Here is a 16,750-nt window from a genome sequence, read left to right as displayed (position 1 = left end):
CAAGTGGCAAAAATGTAATCATAGTCCATTCTGGGTACCCTTGGACTATGATTACATTTTTGCCATTTGTTAAAATACACACTAAAAATGGAAATTCAGTTCAGCTTTCTCAAGTATGAAAAAAAAATTGGCTCAGACTGTAAAGCTTGAGGCAGCCTGTAAAATCTGCCTACAATGCGGGAGACCCGGGTTCGATCCCTGGGTCGGGAAGATCCCCTGGAGAAGGAAATGGCAACCCACTCCAGTATTCTTGCCTGGAAAATCCCACGGACAGAGGAGCCTGGTTGGCTACTGTCCATGGGGTCGCAAAGAGTCAGACACAACTGAGCGACTTCACTTTAACAAGTGGCAAAAATGTAATCATAGTCCATTCTGGGTAACTTTGGGGTCTCCTTCTGTCTCCCCTGCTCCCATCCTCTTACCAATCCCTCTGCTCCCACTCTGTTATCTCTTGTTTGGTCTTAGAGATGCTAAGACATCACAGACAATCTGAGCTTGCGCCATTGTTACTGTCCACTGGGCATCTGACGAGCTGTACTTTGTCCTCCCTGTCCTTGGTCACAGCGCATGCCTATCACAGTTGCATCATGCCTTGTTCCTGACCTCTAGGCTTCTCCAGACCCTGCATCCTTATCTGGACCCCACTGCCTCCTGGTTGTTGCTTCTTGCATGACTCTGGCGTTTTGAGGGGGGGAGTTGTTGCTGGTGCTTCCTGCTAAGGAATCCCACAGCCCTTCTCCTTTGCTCTGAGGAGGGAGATATCGTTGAGGCTTGCCCTTTCTCTGGGTTTCCCTGGAGGCCGTTGCACAAGTCTCCTTCGCTCTCAGATTCCCTCGGCTCATCTAGAGAGTCTAGCTTCTGCCAGACATAATCTCTGGAGGAGGGCGGACAGGAAGCTTAAGCCTGTTCCTCTTCTACTTTTTTTCTGACTCATATCTTCTCCTGCAATACAGGAAAGGTTAAAAATCTTCTCTAGAAGTGGAAAACTAAGGAAACTCACTCAGAATCACCTTATCATTCACGTTTATTGTTTACGCCTCACATCCTTCTAAAGTTCACCTAAAAGATTAACTCGGTTTGGATCTTCTACCATAAAAACTATTTTTTTTTTTTAAGGTTGACCAATTTTAAAATATTTATTGAGCTTGTTACGGTATTGCTTTGGCTGTTTTATGTTTTGTTGTTTTTTTTTTTTGGCTGAGAGGGACCTAAGCTCCCCGATCAGGGATCGAACACACACTCCCTGCACTGGAAAGAAAAGTTTTAACCACTGGACCACCAGGGAAGACCCTATGATATCTTTTAAATAAAAGAAACACCAATATTATAGTGAAACAAAGAAAATTATGTACTGAGCCTAAAGGAGATCAGTCCTGGGTGTTCATTGGAAGGACTGATGTTGAAGCTGAAACTCCAATACTTTGGCCACCTGATGCAAAGAGCTGACTCATTTGAAAAGACCCTGATGCTGGGAAAGATTGAGGGCAGGAGGAGAAGGGGACGACAGAGGATAAAATGGTTTGATGGCATCACCGACTCAATGGACATGAATTTGGGTGGACTATGGAGTTGATGATGGACAGGGAGGCCTGGTGTGCTGCGGTTCACAGGGTTGCAAAGAGTCGGACATGACTGAGCAACTGAACTCAGTTGCTGAACTGAACTGGGCATCCTCTACTTTCAGAAAAGAAACAGAGAAGACATTACAAACAAAAAACTCACATAACCCACCTTGATTCAACTTTTAGCTCCCTGTAATTTATGTAAATAGGTACCATTTTTCAATTAACTGTTCTTAATTCTTCTGATGCTTAGCTTTTATTGTACCCAGGCGATTTTGAGAACCTGAGCGATCAGTCTACTGAAAATGTCTCTTGATCCTTTCGCATGTTAATTCACCTCTTGATAAGGTGTATTTCCAAACCTGCACCCATTTCTTTCATATGTCACAGAATCAGAAAGAATTGACTCAGAACAGAAGCAAGATACATGAGTAATTATCAACCTTTCCAGTTACTTTTTTTTTTTTTCCAAATCAGTAATTCATGAAAATGACCATTTGTCAAGACCTTAGTTAAAGTCCTGTCCCTCAGGGGAGGTGGATCCCTGGAGAAATAATAGAACAAAGAAAATTCCAGATATATGGGTGGAATGTCCCCCACCTGGTCTCAAAGTAAAGCCAGCCCTCACTATCTGCAGCTGAGGCCCCTGTCTGTTCAGAAAACATTTGTCCTCTGAGGTTCCTGACAACAGCAAGCCTTTATAAAGTTTAGGATTACATTTCTTGAGGCATGTTCTGAGAACAATTAATGTTATGGGATAGGACATGGGTAAGAGGAGTCCATGGTCCAAGAGGCTTGGAAAACATTGGATGAAGCAAATTTAACTGGTATCTTTACTAAAACGTCATCTCAGAGACTGTAACATGCTAATGTCTATTGGGAATACCCAAGAGGGTACAGTCTTTCGAATTTATTCTATTGCAGAATACTTTGCTATGGAATACCCACCAGGATTCGAGATGTAGCTGGGGAAACTCTGGCCTCTTTCAACACTGGAAATGGCAAGAAAAGGCTTGAGCATCCACTCAGAGTAAGACCTGCTAGGAGCAAGCCCCAGCTCCTACCTGGCCTTTAGTAAATATCATTAGTCTCTCTCCCTCATCATCCTTTCTTTTCCAAACTTCAGAGACTAATACTGGCCACTAACAGCAGTAAGACAGCTTCCCTGGTGGCTCAGCAGGGAAGAATTCGCCTGCCAATGCAGGAGACACAGGTTCAGTTCATGGGTCAGGAAGATCCCCTGGAGAAGGAAACAGCAATCCACTCCAGTATTCTTGCCTGGGAAATCCCATGGATAGAAAAGCACGGTAGTCTACAGACCACAGGGGCGCGAACAAGTCAGGCACGACTTAGTGACTAAGCAACAACAAAAACAGTGGTAAAAACACTTCTTCATATGGTCTTATAATAATTTTGCTCATTTCTCAGTCTGGAAATGCCACTATGCTCATCTCCACCTGCAACAATCTTACTCGATCTTCAACAAGGTCCTTCTTCAATTCCGCTTTGGGAAATCTTGGCCATCTTTCAGGGCACATCCAGGAGCTGGATATGAATCTGGTGAGTGGGTAGCACTCAGTCATTTGCTGGAACAGTGTACTGCTGCATTCTAAAGAGTGTGTGCATGTTTTGTCTCATTGAGATTACAAGCCCCTAAGACCTGTGTTAGAGAAGGCAATGGCAACCCACTCCAGTACTCTTGTCTGGAAAATCCCATGGACGGAGAAGCTTGGTGGGCTGCAGTCCATGGGGTCACTAGGAGTCGGACACGACTGAGCGACTACATTCACTTTTCACTTTCATGCACTGGAGAAGGAAATGGCAACCCACTCCAGCGTTCGGGGGTCACACAGAGTCAGACACGACTAAAGCGACTCAGCAGCAAGACCTGTGTTTCCCCACATGCAGGACATCGGCTGCTTGCCCATCCAGATCCATGTCACCGCCTGCTTCTGCTCCAGGAGGCTCACCTGGAGAGCTGACATCAACAGGCTTCCCAGCTCTCCGGCTTCCTTGATGGTTTGGCCACTGTGCTGCCAAACACATGCTGGACTTTGAAGACTTCGTATGAAAGGAAAGAACATAAATGACTTCAGTCGTTTTTGTATTGACATGTTAAAATCTCATTTCTAGGTATGTAGGAGAAGGCAACGGCACCCCACTCCAGTACTCTAGCCTGGAAAATCCCATGGACGGAGGAAACTGGTGGGCTGCAGTCCATGGGGTCTCGGAGAGTCAGACACAACTGAGCGACTTCACTTTCCCTTTTCACTTTCATGCACTGGAGAAGGAAACAGCAACCCACTCCAGTACTCTTGCCTGGAGGATCCCAGGGACGGGGAGCCTGGTGGGCTGCCGTCTATGGGGTCGCACAGAGTCAGACACGACTGAAGCGACTCAGCAGCAGCAGCAGCAGGATATATTACTAAAATTAACTTCACCTGTTTCTTTTTACCGTGTTTAAGGTGGCTACTAGACATTTAAAATGACCTATGGGACTTGTATTCACGGCTTATGTTTTATTTCTAAGGTACAGGGCTGCCCTAGAGCTAGATATGGTGTGAGTGGTTCTGAGAACCCCAGTCTCCTACACAGGGTGTGTGTTTAATACCCACGTAAAGGAAATACCTGTACTTGGAATGTGAAAGCCATGTTGGAGCTGAAGCTAGAAGGGAGCTTGGCCACCACCATTTCCAGATGGGAAAACCCAACCATGTTTGTAAACATTTATGGGATTGCACATGTTTTCAGAATAAGTTTAAAATTATCTTCTTCTTTTTTTTTTTTTTTTTCCTGGTCTTACTTCTGCAAGTCAGACTGAAACACCTAGAGATAAACTAAAATATATTAAAGCTCAACTAGATTGTTGACATCCAGTATTAGGACACAATGAGGCATTAAAGCTTGGCAGGACTTACTGCTCATCCTTGTAAAAGCTCATTGCTTTATGGCAGCAGAACCTAACAAACTCTTCACCAGTGGACAGAAAAGGCTGGGATTGGCACTTCATAAACAGAAAACCACGTCCAGCCCTGAGTATTTATCCAGCTGGCACACATACAGCAATTCCACCCAGGCACCCAGAGTCAGAAACCGCCAGATCGCCCTGGAAAGGTTATAAAGACTTCACTTCCACATCAGATGGAACGCGGGAAGGCAAGCGGGCCAAGTCCCCACACTGGGTAGCAGGAGCCCCCCCCCCCCCCCGCACCCCAGCTCGGCGGCCGCGGCCAGCCCTGGGCAGCACCCACCGGGCGCCCCGAAAGCCGCCCGCATGGCCTGCAAGGGTGAGGGTGGGGTGGCCAGGCTACCGCCCACATTGCGGGGCATCCTGCTGAGACCAGGAAACCAAGAAATCAGGAACAAATCGGATTGGAATTAAAAACCACCTCATGCAGGTTCCACGGGCCACCTCCCTCCATTAAACAGCAAGGCGATTTGTAGGCCTTTCTGACCCGCTCTCTGAGGAGCGCGGGGAGAGGATGTAGGGTCAGGGGGGGCCAGCGAACCAGGAAACCGCTGCGGGAGAAGACATTTAACTCCTCACTGGGGCGCGCGCACGCTCGCGCACGAAAGCACACACACACACACACACACACACACGTACAAACAACACTAAAAGAATTCCTTCATCAAAAACTGGGCCTATGGATTTGGAATCGGAGTTGATTTCTTTAAAAAAAAATTCTGAATTTCTCCATTAGATTCAGTTATTGGCTCATTTCCTAAGAGGTTGGTCCTTTCCAGGTCCAGGGAAACTTTGATCATCCTAAAGTAACATGCGGGAAACAATGAAATGAAAAAAACTACAAAGCACCAAAAGCTGCTGCGGGCAGAAGGCTTCGCCCAGGAGTCCGCAGTGGACGGCAGGGTAGGTAGGAGGCGAAGCCGCAGCGAAGGAATCCAGTTCGCCCCGGACAGCCGGGGGCGCGGCGCGCGGCACGGTCCCGGGAACCGCCGCCAACGAAACTTCCGAAGGTTGGCGGAGGTGGGGAGCTGGCGGCTCCGGGATCAGGACGGAGCGACCCTGGTGGGAGGGACCCCGAGGACAGTCATCGGAGGGGTCGGGGCTGCGCTGGGCTGAGTGGCGTCGGAGTGGTTTGGGAGCCCCTGATGGAGCGCGGGCCTCGCGGGGTGGAAGTCAGGTCCCGGGGATCCGGCCCCCGCGCCTGCCGGTCAGAGGTCCCAGGAGCCGCCGCAGACCCGGCCTGGCTCCGAGGGGGCGAGGCAGCCGGCTGGGGTGGAGGGGGCGGGGTGGGCGGAGTAGGGAAGGGGCGTCGCCTCGGTCGCCCCCGCCCTCTCCGCGGTCATTGGGCGGCCGCCGCGGGGTCCGCGCCACCTTCTCCCCGGCGCACCCGCCCGCCCCCCCTGCGCTCCTCCGGGGGCTGGTCCGGCCCCGGCCGCTGACGTCACCGACAAGTTTGCTGCCCTCGGAGCTCCACGTGTGGCGGCGGCGACTGCCCGGGAGGCGGCGGGGAGGCGGGGAGCGCAGTGGCCGCGGCTGCAGACGGGTCCCGCGCAGCCCGGTTCAGCCGCGCCGCTCCCAGGTGGGGCCGAGAGCCGCCGGAGCGGCCGGGCCCGCACGGAGAGGAGCGGACGACTGGGCGCGGCCCCTCTGGCTCCCGCTCCGGCAGAGGGACTCGGGGGACCTCGCCCCAGGGCCGGGAGCGCGCACCCAGGCGGGCCGGGGACCGAGCAAGCGGCGGCTTGGAGGCGCTGTCCCCACCGCGGTCTGGAGCGCGCGAAGCCCAGTGGCCCGGGAGCCGCGCGTCCGCTCTCCAGGACCGAGCGAGGGATGCACGATCGCTGAGCTGGGACGCGCGCTGAGAGGCTGCTCCGGCCCGGGGCTGAGACGCACTCCTTCGCCACCCGCCGCCGAGATCCCCGTTCCGGCAACTCTCGGGGACCTGGGGCGCCGAGCGCGGCCCCGGGCTGAGGACTTGGGCGAGTCTAAGACGATGGTTTCTTAAGCACGGCATCACGTCCCCCTTCCCGCCCCCCTCGACCGACCGGAGGCTGGGATCCCGCGCGCGGCTCCGGGGCCTCCATCTCCCGGCGGAGCCCCGGCTGCTGCCGCCGGGGCAGCTCGCACGGCCGCAGGGGCGCAGGGCGATGTGGCCTCGGTCCAGCGCGCAGGAGCCCCCGGAGGATGTCCCGGCACCTGGCGGAGTCCCGGCCTAGCATGGCCCGCGCGCTGCCCGACGTTGCCTCCGGCTAGGATGGCCCCTCCGGGCCCGGCCGGCGCCCACCCCACCTCGGCCGAGCCGCTGTCCCGCAGCGTCTTCCGCAAGTTCTTGCTGACCCTCTGCTCTCTGCTCACGTCCCTCTACGTCTTCTACTGCCTGGCCGAGCGCTGCCAGACCCTATCGGGCCCCGTCGTGGGGCGGTCGGGCAGCGGCGAGGAGGCAGGGACCCCGGGCCGCGGCGTCCTGGCCGGAGGCCCGGGGGAGCTGGCCGCGTGGCCCACGGCCGCGCGAAGGAAGCGCCTCCTGCAAGTGCGGCCGCGGCCGAGGCGCCGGCCGCCCTCCCAGCGAGACGACCGCGAGGAGGCGGCCGGGGAAGAGGAGCCCCCCGGGCTGGCGGGGAGTCTCGGCGGCTCCGGGGCCGGGAGCAGCGTGGCCGAGACTCCGCCGGGGACCTTGGCCCTGCTGCTGGACGAGGGGAGCAAGCAGCTGCCGCAGGCCATCATCATCGGCGTGAAGAAGGGCGGTACGCGGGCGCTGCTGGAGTTCCTGCGCGTGCACCCCGACGTGCGCGCCGTGGGCGCAGAGCCCCACTTCTTCGACCGCAGCTACGACAAGGGCCTCGCCTGGTACCGGTGAGCGGACGTGGGGCAGGGAGGGGGCGGCCGGGGCTCGCGGTGGGGGCCCCAGGAGCCCGTGGCGACCCTCACCGAGTGCATCTCCCTCCCAGATTTCATCAGTGGGCAGAGGGTCACCAGTAGCTGTCCTTAAGACGAGAGGTCTTTCCCCCACCCTACCTCTGTCTAAATATGGAGAAATATTTAGTACTAAACCCCTGTATTTTCCATTTGCCATATAGACATTATTTCCACAGTAAAGTGGATGAGGCCGGGGTGGGGGGCGGTGGATATTTTGGCCTTAGAGACATTTTTCTTCAGGTTTTCGGATTCCTTTCTCCCCAAATAGCCCATCTCTTGATTTTCTCCTACTCTGTGGGAAGGAGAGAGAGAGAAAATGTCCCTGCCAAGTTAGAAACCTGCTCACCAATTACTAGATAAGTAACCTAGTGAGTGGATCCTTTCCCCAAGGAAACCTGTTTGTTTCTCCTTTATCTTCTGGGCGGTTCCCTGGGGTTAATGCAGTCTTTGCCATCGCCTATTTATTTACTTATGTTAACTCTTTGCCAGAGAATTGTCCTGGGTGGTAAGTGATATAGATAATTGTTCCGAGTGGTAAGTAATACAGACACTTAAAGTGTCAGAAACTAGACTCTAGGTTTGGGGGTATGTATGTGAGTGTGTTTTAAAAAAGGCTTTGTTGGCAATAACTTTTGTTTAGGGCAAGGAAATTGTACACAATGCCTTCTGTATTTGTGGAAAAGAGTACCTTTTGTCTCTGGACTGGCAGAAACTTTTCTAAAGATCTTCAAACAATTCCCTTTATAAATGAGGTAGCCGAAATTTTTGTTAAAGGAAGAAAAGTGGAGGAAAAATAGGAATTTTGGTAACGCCATGAAAAAACCCTCCTAATGCAGTGTAGGAAACAAGGCTGATTTAGATCTTAATCTTAAATTTGCCAGTCTTCTCAAATTCAGACCACCTTTAATAACAGAATAAGCCAAACTCTAATAAATCTTAGTGTCACCTGGGTTTTGTTTGCCATAAAATATTGGTGCTTTTTTTCTCTCCTCAGAGCATAAGGAAAAATATGCTGGAATTTCCCATTTTCTAAAGTTTTATCTTGTCCATTAAATGTGCCTTCTCCTTATTATTTTAACTGAAATGATATTACAGAAGTTACAACACCATTTAAGTATATTTCAAAAGCCCACTCAATTAGCCATTCATCCCCCAAAGAGAAATGGACATGATGTGACAAGTTTATTTACTTGAGAGTCAAGCACAGGAAGCAAATTTACAGTAACCCAACTCAGGAGAAAACGGTTTCGTCCTAAAAGTCAAACTTGAACATTAAACATGTTTCAAACAGTAACTTTCCATTTGTTGGAAAGAAAAACAAACAGCCTTCCTGTGCTATGGGATATATATCATTTAAAATCATCAGCCACTTAAAAAAATCCCCTTGTGTTTCTGTCATTTCTGTTGTATCCTCTGGGAAGTTCTTATAAAAATGACCTGTTGAATCTGGAAACAACAGGTCCTTCTTCTTAGCACAAAGGCAGCTCTGTTTTTTCCATCAAGGACACAAGAAAGAAGTGATTAAAGACCCCCTAAAACTCTTATCTAAAGCAGTTTGCATTGAATGCGGCCCAGTACATGGCTGTAAGTGAACACATTTCAAGCCGACTGCCCCAAAACATCTAAGACAATGTTGGACTCTGAGGTGCTTTATGTATAGTGAAATATTTAGTACCAACCCCCTATATTTTTGTTTCGCCACATAGACTTTTTTTCCACAAAGTAGGATTGTTTCTTCCCGTTTCAGAGATGAGTATCTGAGGGTACAGTATATCCAGAGAGCTGGATCTTATTTTCCGTGGACCTTTCTGAGCTTGTGTAAGAGAAGGAAGGTTTCAAGGTAACTAGAAACACAAGTTGTTTTTTTTTTTTTTTTTAGAAGGGAAAGGCAATTTAAAAAAAGAAGAAAAAGTCATAAACTTTTAGGCTGCTTTCTTGCTTGGAAACTGGATGCATGCTGTAGAGTAAATATCTCCTTGGATTGTTTACTTGGGTAGAGGAGTTTTATAAAGCAATTTATGGTGGTTACAAACATAACTGCACAGTAGACTTCATGGTTTGGTGAATTTAATTTTCTAAGTGTTGGAGCAATGTCTTTGTTTTACCATTTGCAATGGTCTTTTATTGGATGCATAAATTTAAGTTTAACTCAATTACATGGAAAACTCTTATTAAAAAAGTCCAACCTATGGAGGCTGGATTATGCTATTATTTAATGAAATTTTGCCACAGTTCTCTTTCATCTTGATTCTGAATTTGAATTTAGATGTTTGTGGAAAAGACTGAAGACTTAAACATGAAAAAGAAAATCACACACAACACCATCTATTAGGCACGTTTTAGCTCTTGTGTTTAGCCAGTATTTTAGGTAAAGGGATTCCTTTTGGACCTTCCTGATTCAGTCCCAAAATTGTAATATAGGATTTCTAACACACAGCTATGAAATGCCACCCCCCTCCCCACACACACAGGAACAGAAAGAAAACCCTATTATTTGAGCCCTGAAGTGAGTTATTCCAAGCAAAAAAAAATAATAATAATCTGTACACTATTTTTTAGATGCTCATTGATATGGGAGAATCATCCAAATCTAGCCTTGTTTTTTCACCAAGTGAAGTTTCTCTCCATTTGCCAGAATAGTTTGTTGTGGCAGCGCCCCCTACCGTCCTGATGATGGCACAAGTCTGTTGCTGATGGGAAGTTGGGAGAAAAATCTCTTGGAAATTGAGTTTGATAGTTTAAAACGCTTGTTGCTGGGACGTTTCAATACATTTCTCTCTCTATGGAAGAAAATTAATGGTACTTTTTAAACTACATCCCAGAAATAGTGTAATCAATGGTTTCTTCGTTTGGACAAGTGTGTAGCAAAGCTTAAGAAAACAAGTTTATTCAAAATCTCTAAAAAGGAAATTATTCATATTGATTTAAAATGTCCGAATAGTACTCTCAAATCAGTGAAACATAGGGACATTTTAGTATGCCAAGGAATTTGTTAATGATAATTTAGGAAGCTTCAGTGGAGTTTTCTGGGTATGAAACTCCGCCCTGATGGGGTTTAGAAAACATTCCGCATGACTTAATTTAGCCGACATGCTATCAAGGACGACGACAAATGTCTGGCTCACGCATCACGGGAAAGCAGTCTTCACCATGCTGTGTCTCTTCGTCCATCGGATGTGTGGCGGGTTCCTCGAGAAAAGTGGGGAATTATCTCATTAATTTCAAAACTTTAAGATTTCTTCTGAAAGCTAAGACCAGACACCTCTGCTGTAGTTCAAGACCAGGTGAACTTGGAGTTCAATAAGAACCCCCTCGCCCACTGTGTTTGTATATTTGCACCAATTATAATGTATGGTTATTTTTCTCCTAAAAAGATACCTTAGCTTTTATCTTACCTCCTAAGATACAAGATACCTATTTATAAAGTATTTAAAGATACGTGTGCTTATACATACTATGTATTTATATATGTATGTATATGTTTGCATTCTGTAACACTTCAGTCTTCTACTTTGGGACAAGATAGTTAAGTGTTCGTTGTCTAATTTCTTATGCTAGCATATCTCATTCCTATATTTTGATTCAGTTTTTTTTTTTAGTGAGACTGGATGATTTTCACAGAGAAAAATGTTGCCAATATTATTTTACTCTGTAGCAGTGGTCCCCAGCCTTTTTGGCACCAGGCACAGGTTTCATAAAAGACAATTTTTCCACGGACTTGGGGTGAGGGGGTGGTTCCAGAATTATTCAAGCGTATTACATATACTGTGCACTTTATTTCTGTTATGGTTACATCGGTTCCACCTCTGATCATCAGGCTTTAGGTCCTGGAGTCTGGGGACCCCCGTGTAGTATCCAGGAAGATCAGAGGTGACTCAGCTTGGAGTTCAGGAGATGGTTCTTTCCACGGCTTCAGAATGTGAAACTCTCTGGCTCTTCCCGATCACGGCCTTGTTTATCATCCCCGGGAGAGGCAGGCTGAGCAGAGGCACTTTCGGTTCGTATCGGGGGTGATGGGCGTCTCAGAGCAGCTGGGAGCAGCTGTAGAGCACCCCCGTGTTCGCTTTCCCACCCTTGTGAGCCACCAGCCCTTCTGCAGGAAGGGTGGGGGATGAAATTTGAGCCACAGGAGTCTGGCCACCCATGCAAGGTCCTGGGGGCTGCCGTCCAAAGAGGCCCTGTGTCCTCAGAGGGGAGTGAAGGACCTTGGAAGGGATGAAAGGTTGAGGGGGGAAGAGGGGAGAAGCAGCTTTGGGCACTGAGTCCTGTGTCTTTCGAGGGGGAAAGGGCATCATGTCTTTCATTCATTTGCTCCCAGGAGTCCTCAGTGACGGGACTCGTTCCATCGAGTGGGAGGTTGCAAACAGTGCCTTCGAGACGCCTCATGCTGCCATTTTGTTTTGGGTTCATGCCCTGGTAGACCTCCCCAGCAAGAAAAGTTCAACAGTCTCTTCTGTGTGTGTGTGTGTGTGTGTGCGTGCGTGTGTGTGCGCGCGCACGCACTCAGGTTTGTGCATGAACCCACATTCAAGAGCAGGCACCCAGTAGGTGGAGAAAGTGATAGAACTGATAACAGGAATGTTACCTAGTGGTTAGGAAACTTCTGAGCAGTATCAGACTCAAGTGAAACAGGGTCTAGGATATTGAGTCCAGCCATTAAAACAACAACAGCAAAGCCATGCTTGGTACAGCCTGGAGTGGGAATGCCTGGTGTGAGTGAGTATTCACTTGGAGCGATGAGCTTCATCACATGCTGATAGAGCGTCTGTGAAGCGCACGGCCATCTAGGAGCAAAAATCCTTTTGTCATCTCCTGCCTTCCCTAAAAAAAAACAACCTAAAAACGCTCTGGCCTAAATATTTGTCTCATGGAAATGTCTGTGGATGGGCCCAGAAAGAGAACATGCCAAATCTGTGTTCTGGAAGGGTCATGAGAACAAAATAAGCTTTTGCAGTTAATGACAAGAGGGAGTGACCTTACACAGGCCAGAAGCTCCCGTCTTAGGAGGAGAGTGTCACAGAGCAAACAAACCCACTTGATATAAACAACGAAGGCTTGCCTGTCTCTATGGGATGCGTTTGAACATCACACTTACCATCAGGTTGCTGGGTCGGAAACTTCATAGAGGTAGCGCTTTTCCTTAGGGAAAAGCTTTCCCTTTCTTCACCAAGGAACAGGAACTTAGCTGATAAAGAGCTTCATTTTTCCGTGTGCTTCCTAGTAATACTGGCCTTGAAGCTTTGAGAAAGTTTGTTTCTCCTTAAGTGATGAATCCTTATTGTGGAAATGAGGTTTCTTATTAAGGCATATGCCTTTAATATTATAACCAGAGGAAATGCACTTCAGTAATATTCTGGCTCCCTAGTCTTTGCGTTTGTAAGAATGTCTTTAAAATGTTTGCCAGCACTTTAAAATCTTTGCTAATTTGATACAGTTAAAAAGTCTCTATGGGCATAGGGATATTGATACAGTTAATAAATAAGCCTATATGAAATAAACTTACGTGAAACCAGAACCTAGAAATTGAGGAAATGCCAAGTTCAGAGACCTGAAGCATACTCCCAGCTGCTTGCCTCCAGTGGTACAACTTCTGATTTTTTTATATCGCTCATGTGGTCTTGACTGTTACATTTAATCTGTGATCCTTTGAAAGCTGTATTCCAGAAGTTCAGATTTGCTGTCAGATGGCTGTAAACGTGGGCTTCCCAGGTGGCTCAGTGGTAAAGAATCCACATGTCAACGCAGGAGACCCAGGTTCCATCCCTGGGTTGGGAAGATCCCCCGGAGAAGGGAATGGGAACCCACTCCAGTATTATTGCCTGAAAAATCCCACGGACAGAGGAGCCCTGGCTGTTTACAGTCAATGAAGTCCTAAAGAGTGGGACACGGCTTAATGAGCAAACACGCACATAAGGCGGTAAATATTTAAAAAAAGAAAAGAGGAAATATTTAGTAAGAAGGAAACTTAGTACTTGACGTTAGGCTTGTGATAGTCTTGCAAAATTTAAAAAAAGAAAAAAAATCCTGTTCAGGGACTCTTGAGAGCAGCCCACTTTGAATGTGACATTTAGCGCCACCTAGTGGGAGGGAGAGTCAGCAAGGAACCCAAAGGGCTGAACCTGGAAAACTTCATCATGATCAGAGTATATTTGGTCTCCCTGTTTTTAAAAAACAAAAAACAAGGAGGGAAAATCATGTTGGGTAGCACTTACAGCCTCTCTGCCTGAGCCCACTTTTTCAGGCAGGGAGGTTATCCTTTAGAGAGAAATAAAAAAGACCTGCCTTGACAATAACCCTAAAAAACAAGGTAGAAGTGATTAGGAGATTTGTATTAGAAATGTGCATGCCTGAAAGAAACACCATATGCCCCAGATTAGTTTTGTTAGTGTGTTTTGCCTCTGTTTCTGAAAACCAGCTTCACATGAAAATACTTCCAGATGATTTTTATTTCAACATCAGTCATACAGTCTTATTTCTTCCACCCTGTTGGACAGGATCTTGAGGGGGGTCCCAGGATTCTTAAGGGGTGGCACCCAGAAGCCTGTTTAACCCTTGACATGCCTGAGATACACTTTGGAAGATCTATCCGTGTGAGACAGTCTTATAGGAAGGTCATTTCAGAGTTTCCAGCAGGAGACAGCTTCCTGTGAAGCTGTCCAGGGCCTGGGGAGCAGGGTGGGCAGGTACACAATACTATATATAAAATAGATAACCAGCCATGGACCTACTGTATAGCACAGAGAACTCTACTCAGTATTTTGTAATAACCTATATGGGTAAAATACCTGAAAAAACAGATACGTATGTGTATCTGAATCATGTTGTTCTAGACTTGAAATTAATGCAACATTGCAAATCAACTCAACTCCAGTTTTTTTTCTTTTTTTTTTTTTAAAGTAAGCATGGGTGGTAAGGGGCTTATAGGAATGTTACAGTGGAGGAACCTGGCAGACCCCACCCAATCCAGGTGATGTGAGTGACATCCCCTTGTTTTCCTATTGAGATCTGTGTGTGTGTGTGTGTGTGTGTGTGTGTGTGTATGAGTCAGTCAGTCAGTCATGTCCAACTCTTTGCGACCACATAGACTGTAGCCCACCAGGCTCCTCTGTCCATGGGATTCTCCAGGCAAAAATACTGGAGTGGGTTGCCATTTTCTTCTCCAGGGAATCTTCCCAACCCAGGGAATCAAACCTGAGTCTCCCACATTGCAGGCAGATTCTTTACCATCTGAACTACCAAGGAAGCCCCTGAGATCTTGTATCCCCTGGTGCAGTGCAGGATGAAAGACTTCATGTGCAGGGTTGTCTGCCCCCGCCAAATGCTCAACCCCCGGCTGGTCATGAGAAAACATGGACGTATGGGGCAGCCACAAAATACCTGAGCAGCATTCTTCACAAACGTCGAGATCGAGACTAGCAAAGTAAGGGAGCGGACAAAAGAGACTAATTACTAATGAGTACGTAGAATCTGGTACCGTCCACTGGGTCCCGGGAATAGAAAAGGGCGTTGATGAAAAACTGAGGATCTGTGACTGGCGTGTGTGGTTTAAGTTCATGGTGTCATAGCAAGGTTAGTTTCCTGGTTTGATCCTTTACCAGGGAAGATGATAACCTCTGGGGAAGCTGTCTGGGTGAAGGGGGTTTCTGAGAAGTTTCTGTACTGTTTTGTTTACAATTTTCTTGTCTAGAATGATCCCAAAACCAAGGGGGAAAAAGCATCATTAACAAAGAAGGCAGAGGGGTGGGATGAGGGTTCAAGAAAGGTTCGAGAGGGAGGGATTCTATATGTACTTATAGCTGATTCAGTGTGTTCTATAGCAGAAACTAACCCAACATTGTAAAGCAGTTATACTCCAATTTGAAAAAAAGAACAGAAAAACAAAAAGAAGGCAGAGGGCATGAGGGCTTATTCTGAAACCCTCTACCAAGTGAGCCCTTTGCTCCTCTCCTTCCAGCTCCCCCCACCCCCCGCACGCCCCCCAGCATCGGCTAGCCAGCTCCCCTCCACGCCAGCACCTGTTGCTCTAGACATGCTGATCTTTCCCTCAGCTTATTTCATAATAAAGTTGGCTCAGGGCTCCCCTTCCTTCTCTCTTGTCTCTGAAGCATGGGCAGAGATGGTTTTGTGTTCTTTTTCTGTTCTTTGTGGCTGGCAAGTGTCACGCCACAAAGGTATAAAGTCACCCAGCCCTGACTGAAGCCCTCTCAGGCTGGAGAGCAAAAGCTTTGATGTCGGTGATGGGTTTTTGAGGACACAAAGGGCTGAAGTGGGAGTCAGAGGAAAATCTGACGTGGGCATCTGGCTTTGTCTGTTGTTGCTTCCAATCAAGGAGAAGGAGTTGTCAGAGGTGGGGAAGCTGGCGATGTAGGTTAGAGGGATGGGCAGACCCGTGCCTGTTGGATGTGCCTTAAGCTAGGATGACAACACAGTCTAGATTTTAGGGGTGAGCTTAAATATTCTTTTTTAAAAATACTTATTTATTTGGCTGCACCAGGTCTTAGTTGGGGCAAATGGGCTCTTTAATTGCAGTATGTGGGATCTAGTTCCCTGACCAGGGATCAACCCCGGCCCCCTGCATTGGGAGCATGGCGTCTTAGCCACTGGACCGCCAGGGAAGTCCCCTCAGTTTAAATAGTGCATCTCTTTACTTGACCTTGTGCTCTAACCTTTGGTTTAGACCCTGGCTTGTGAGACCCACTGCAGCAGCAATGCAGATCTGGAACAGCTGCAGGTGTGAAGGCGAGGGAGGAAAGGAGAAAGTCCAGTTTCCATAAACTGGAGTGCTGGAGGGCTGGACCTGGGCAGTCGGGGTGGTTCTTTCTGCTGGAACAACTAAGCCTGGGATGCCAGTGTTATCAGACTCCAGGTTCCCGTCTGGGCAGCATACTGGCATTTTCTGCTTCTGTTTTTAAGCCCACAGTTGTGCATCGGAGGCTCTGACTTAATAAAATTATGAAAATCTGCCTCAGAACATCTCCTTTGATATTTTTAACAAAATATCAAATAAAAATTACATTTTTACTAAAGCAAAACAGGAAAACAACTCTGGCTACATCTCGAGACTCAAAGAAGATAACAGTATTTCCTCTTAATCCTTGACTCATTTACCTTGATTTAATCTGTTTTATGAACCTGTGTCGTGCCAAGGACAAGTTATTAAATGCTTGTGTAGATAAAAATAATTTATATGCTTTAATGCTATTCTGGGTTGTTTGGCATTTTTCCACCTTAGGTGGCATACACTTTTCTTCATGCAGTTTGGAACCTTATAAATATACCAAAATATTTGAGCCTGCAATGTACGTTT

At 47.7% G+C, this 16,750-nt stretch overlaps 1 protein-coding gene across 1 annotated transcript in view; it reads left to right on the top strand.

Moving 5' to 3' along the window:
- Positions 1–5,964: 5,964 nt before the first annotated feature.
- Positions 5,965–16,750, top strand: part of HS3ST3A1 (heparan sulfate-glucosamine 3-sulfotransferase 3A1) — an 84,816-nt gene continuing 74,030 nt past the window's right edge. Inside the window, exon 1 of the mRNA XM_069603585.1 lies at positions 5,965–7,380. Coding sequence (XP_069459686.1) covers positions 6,782–7,380 — 599 coding nt within the window. The 5' untranslated portion in view covers positions 5,965–6,781. The remainder of the gene's footprint in view (positions 7,381–16,750) is intronic.

Source organism: Ovis canadensis, chromosome 11 (assembly GCF_042477335.2).
Source record: "Ovis canadensis isolate MfBH-ARS-UI-01 breed Bighorn chromosome 11, ARS-UI_OviCan_v2, whole genome shotgun sequence".
Lineage (NCBI taxonomy): Eukaryota > Metazoa > Chordata > Mammalia > Artiodactyla > Bovidae > Ovis > Ovis canadensis.
This window is presented reverse-complemented; position numbering and strand designations above follow the sequence as displayed.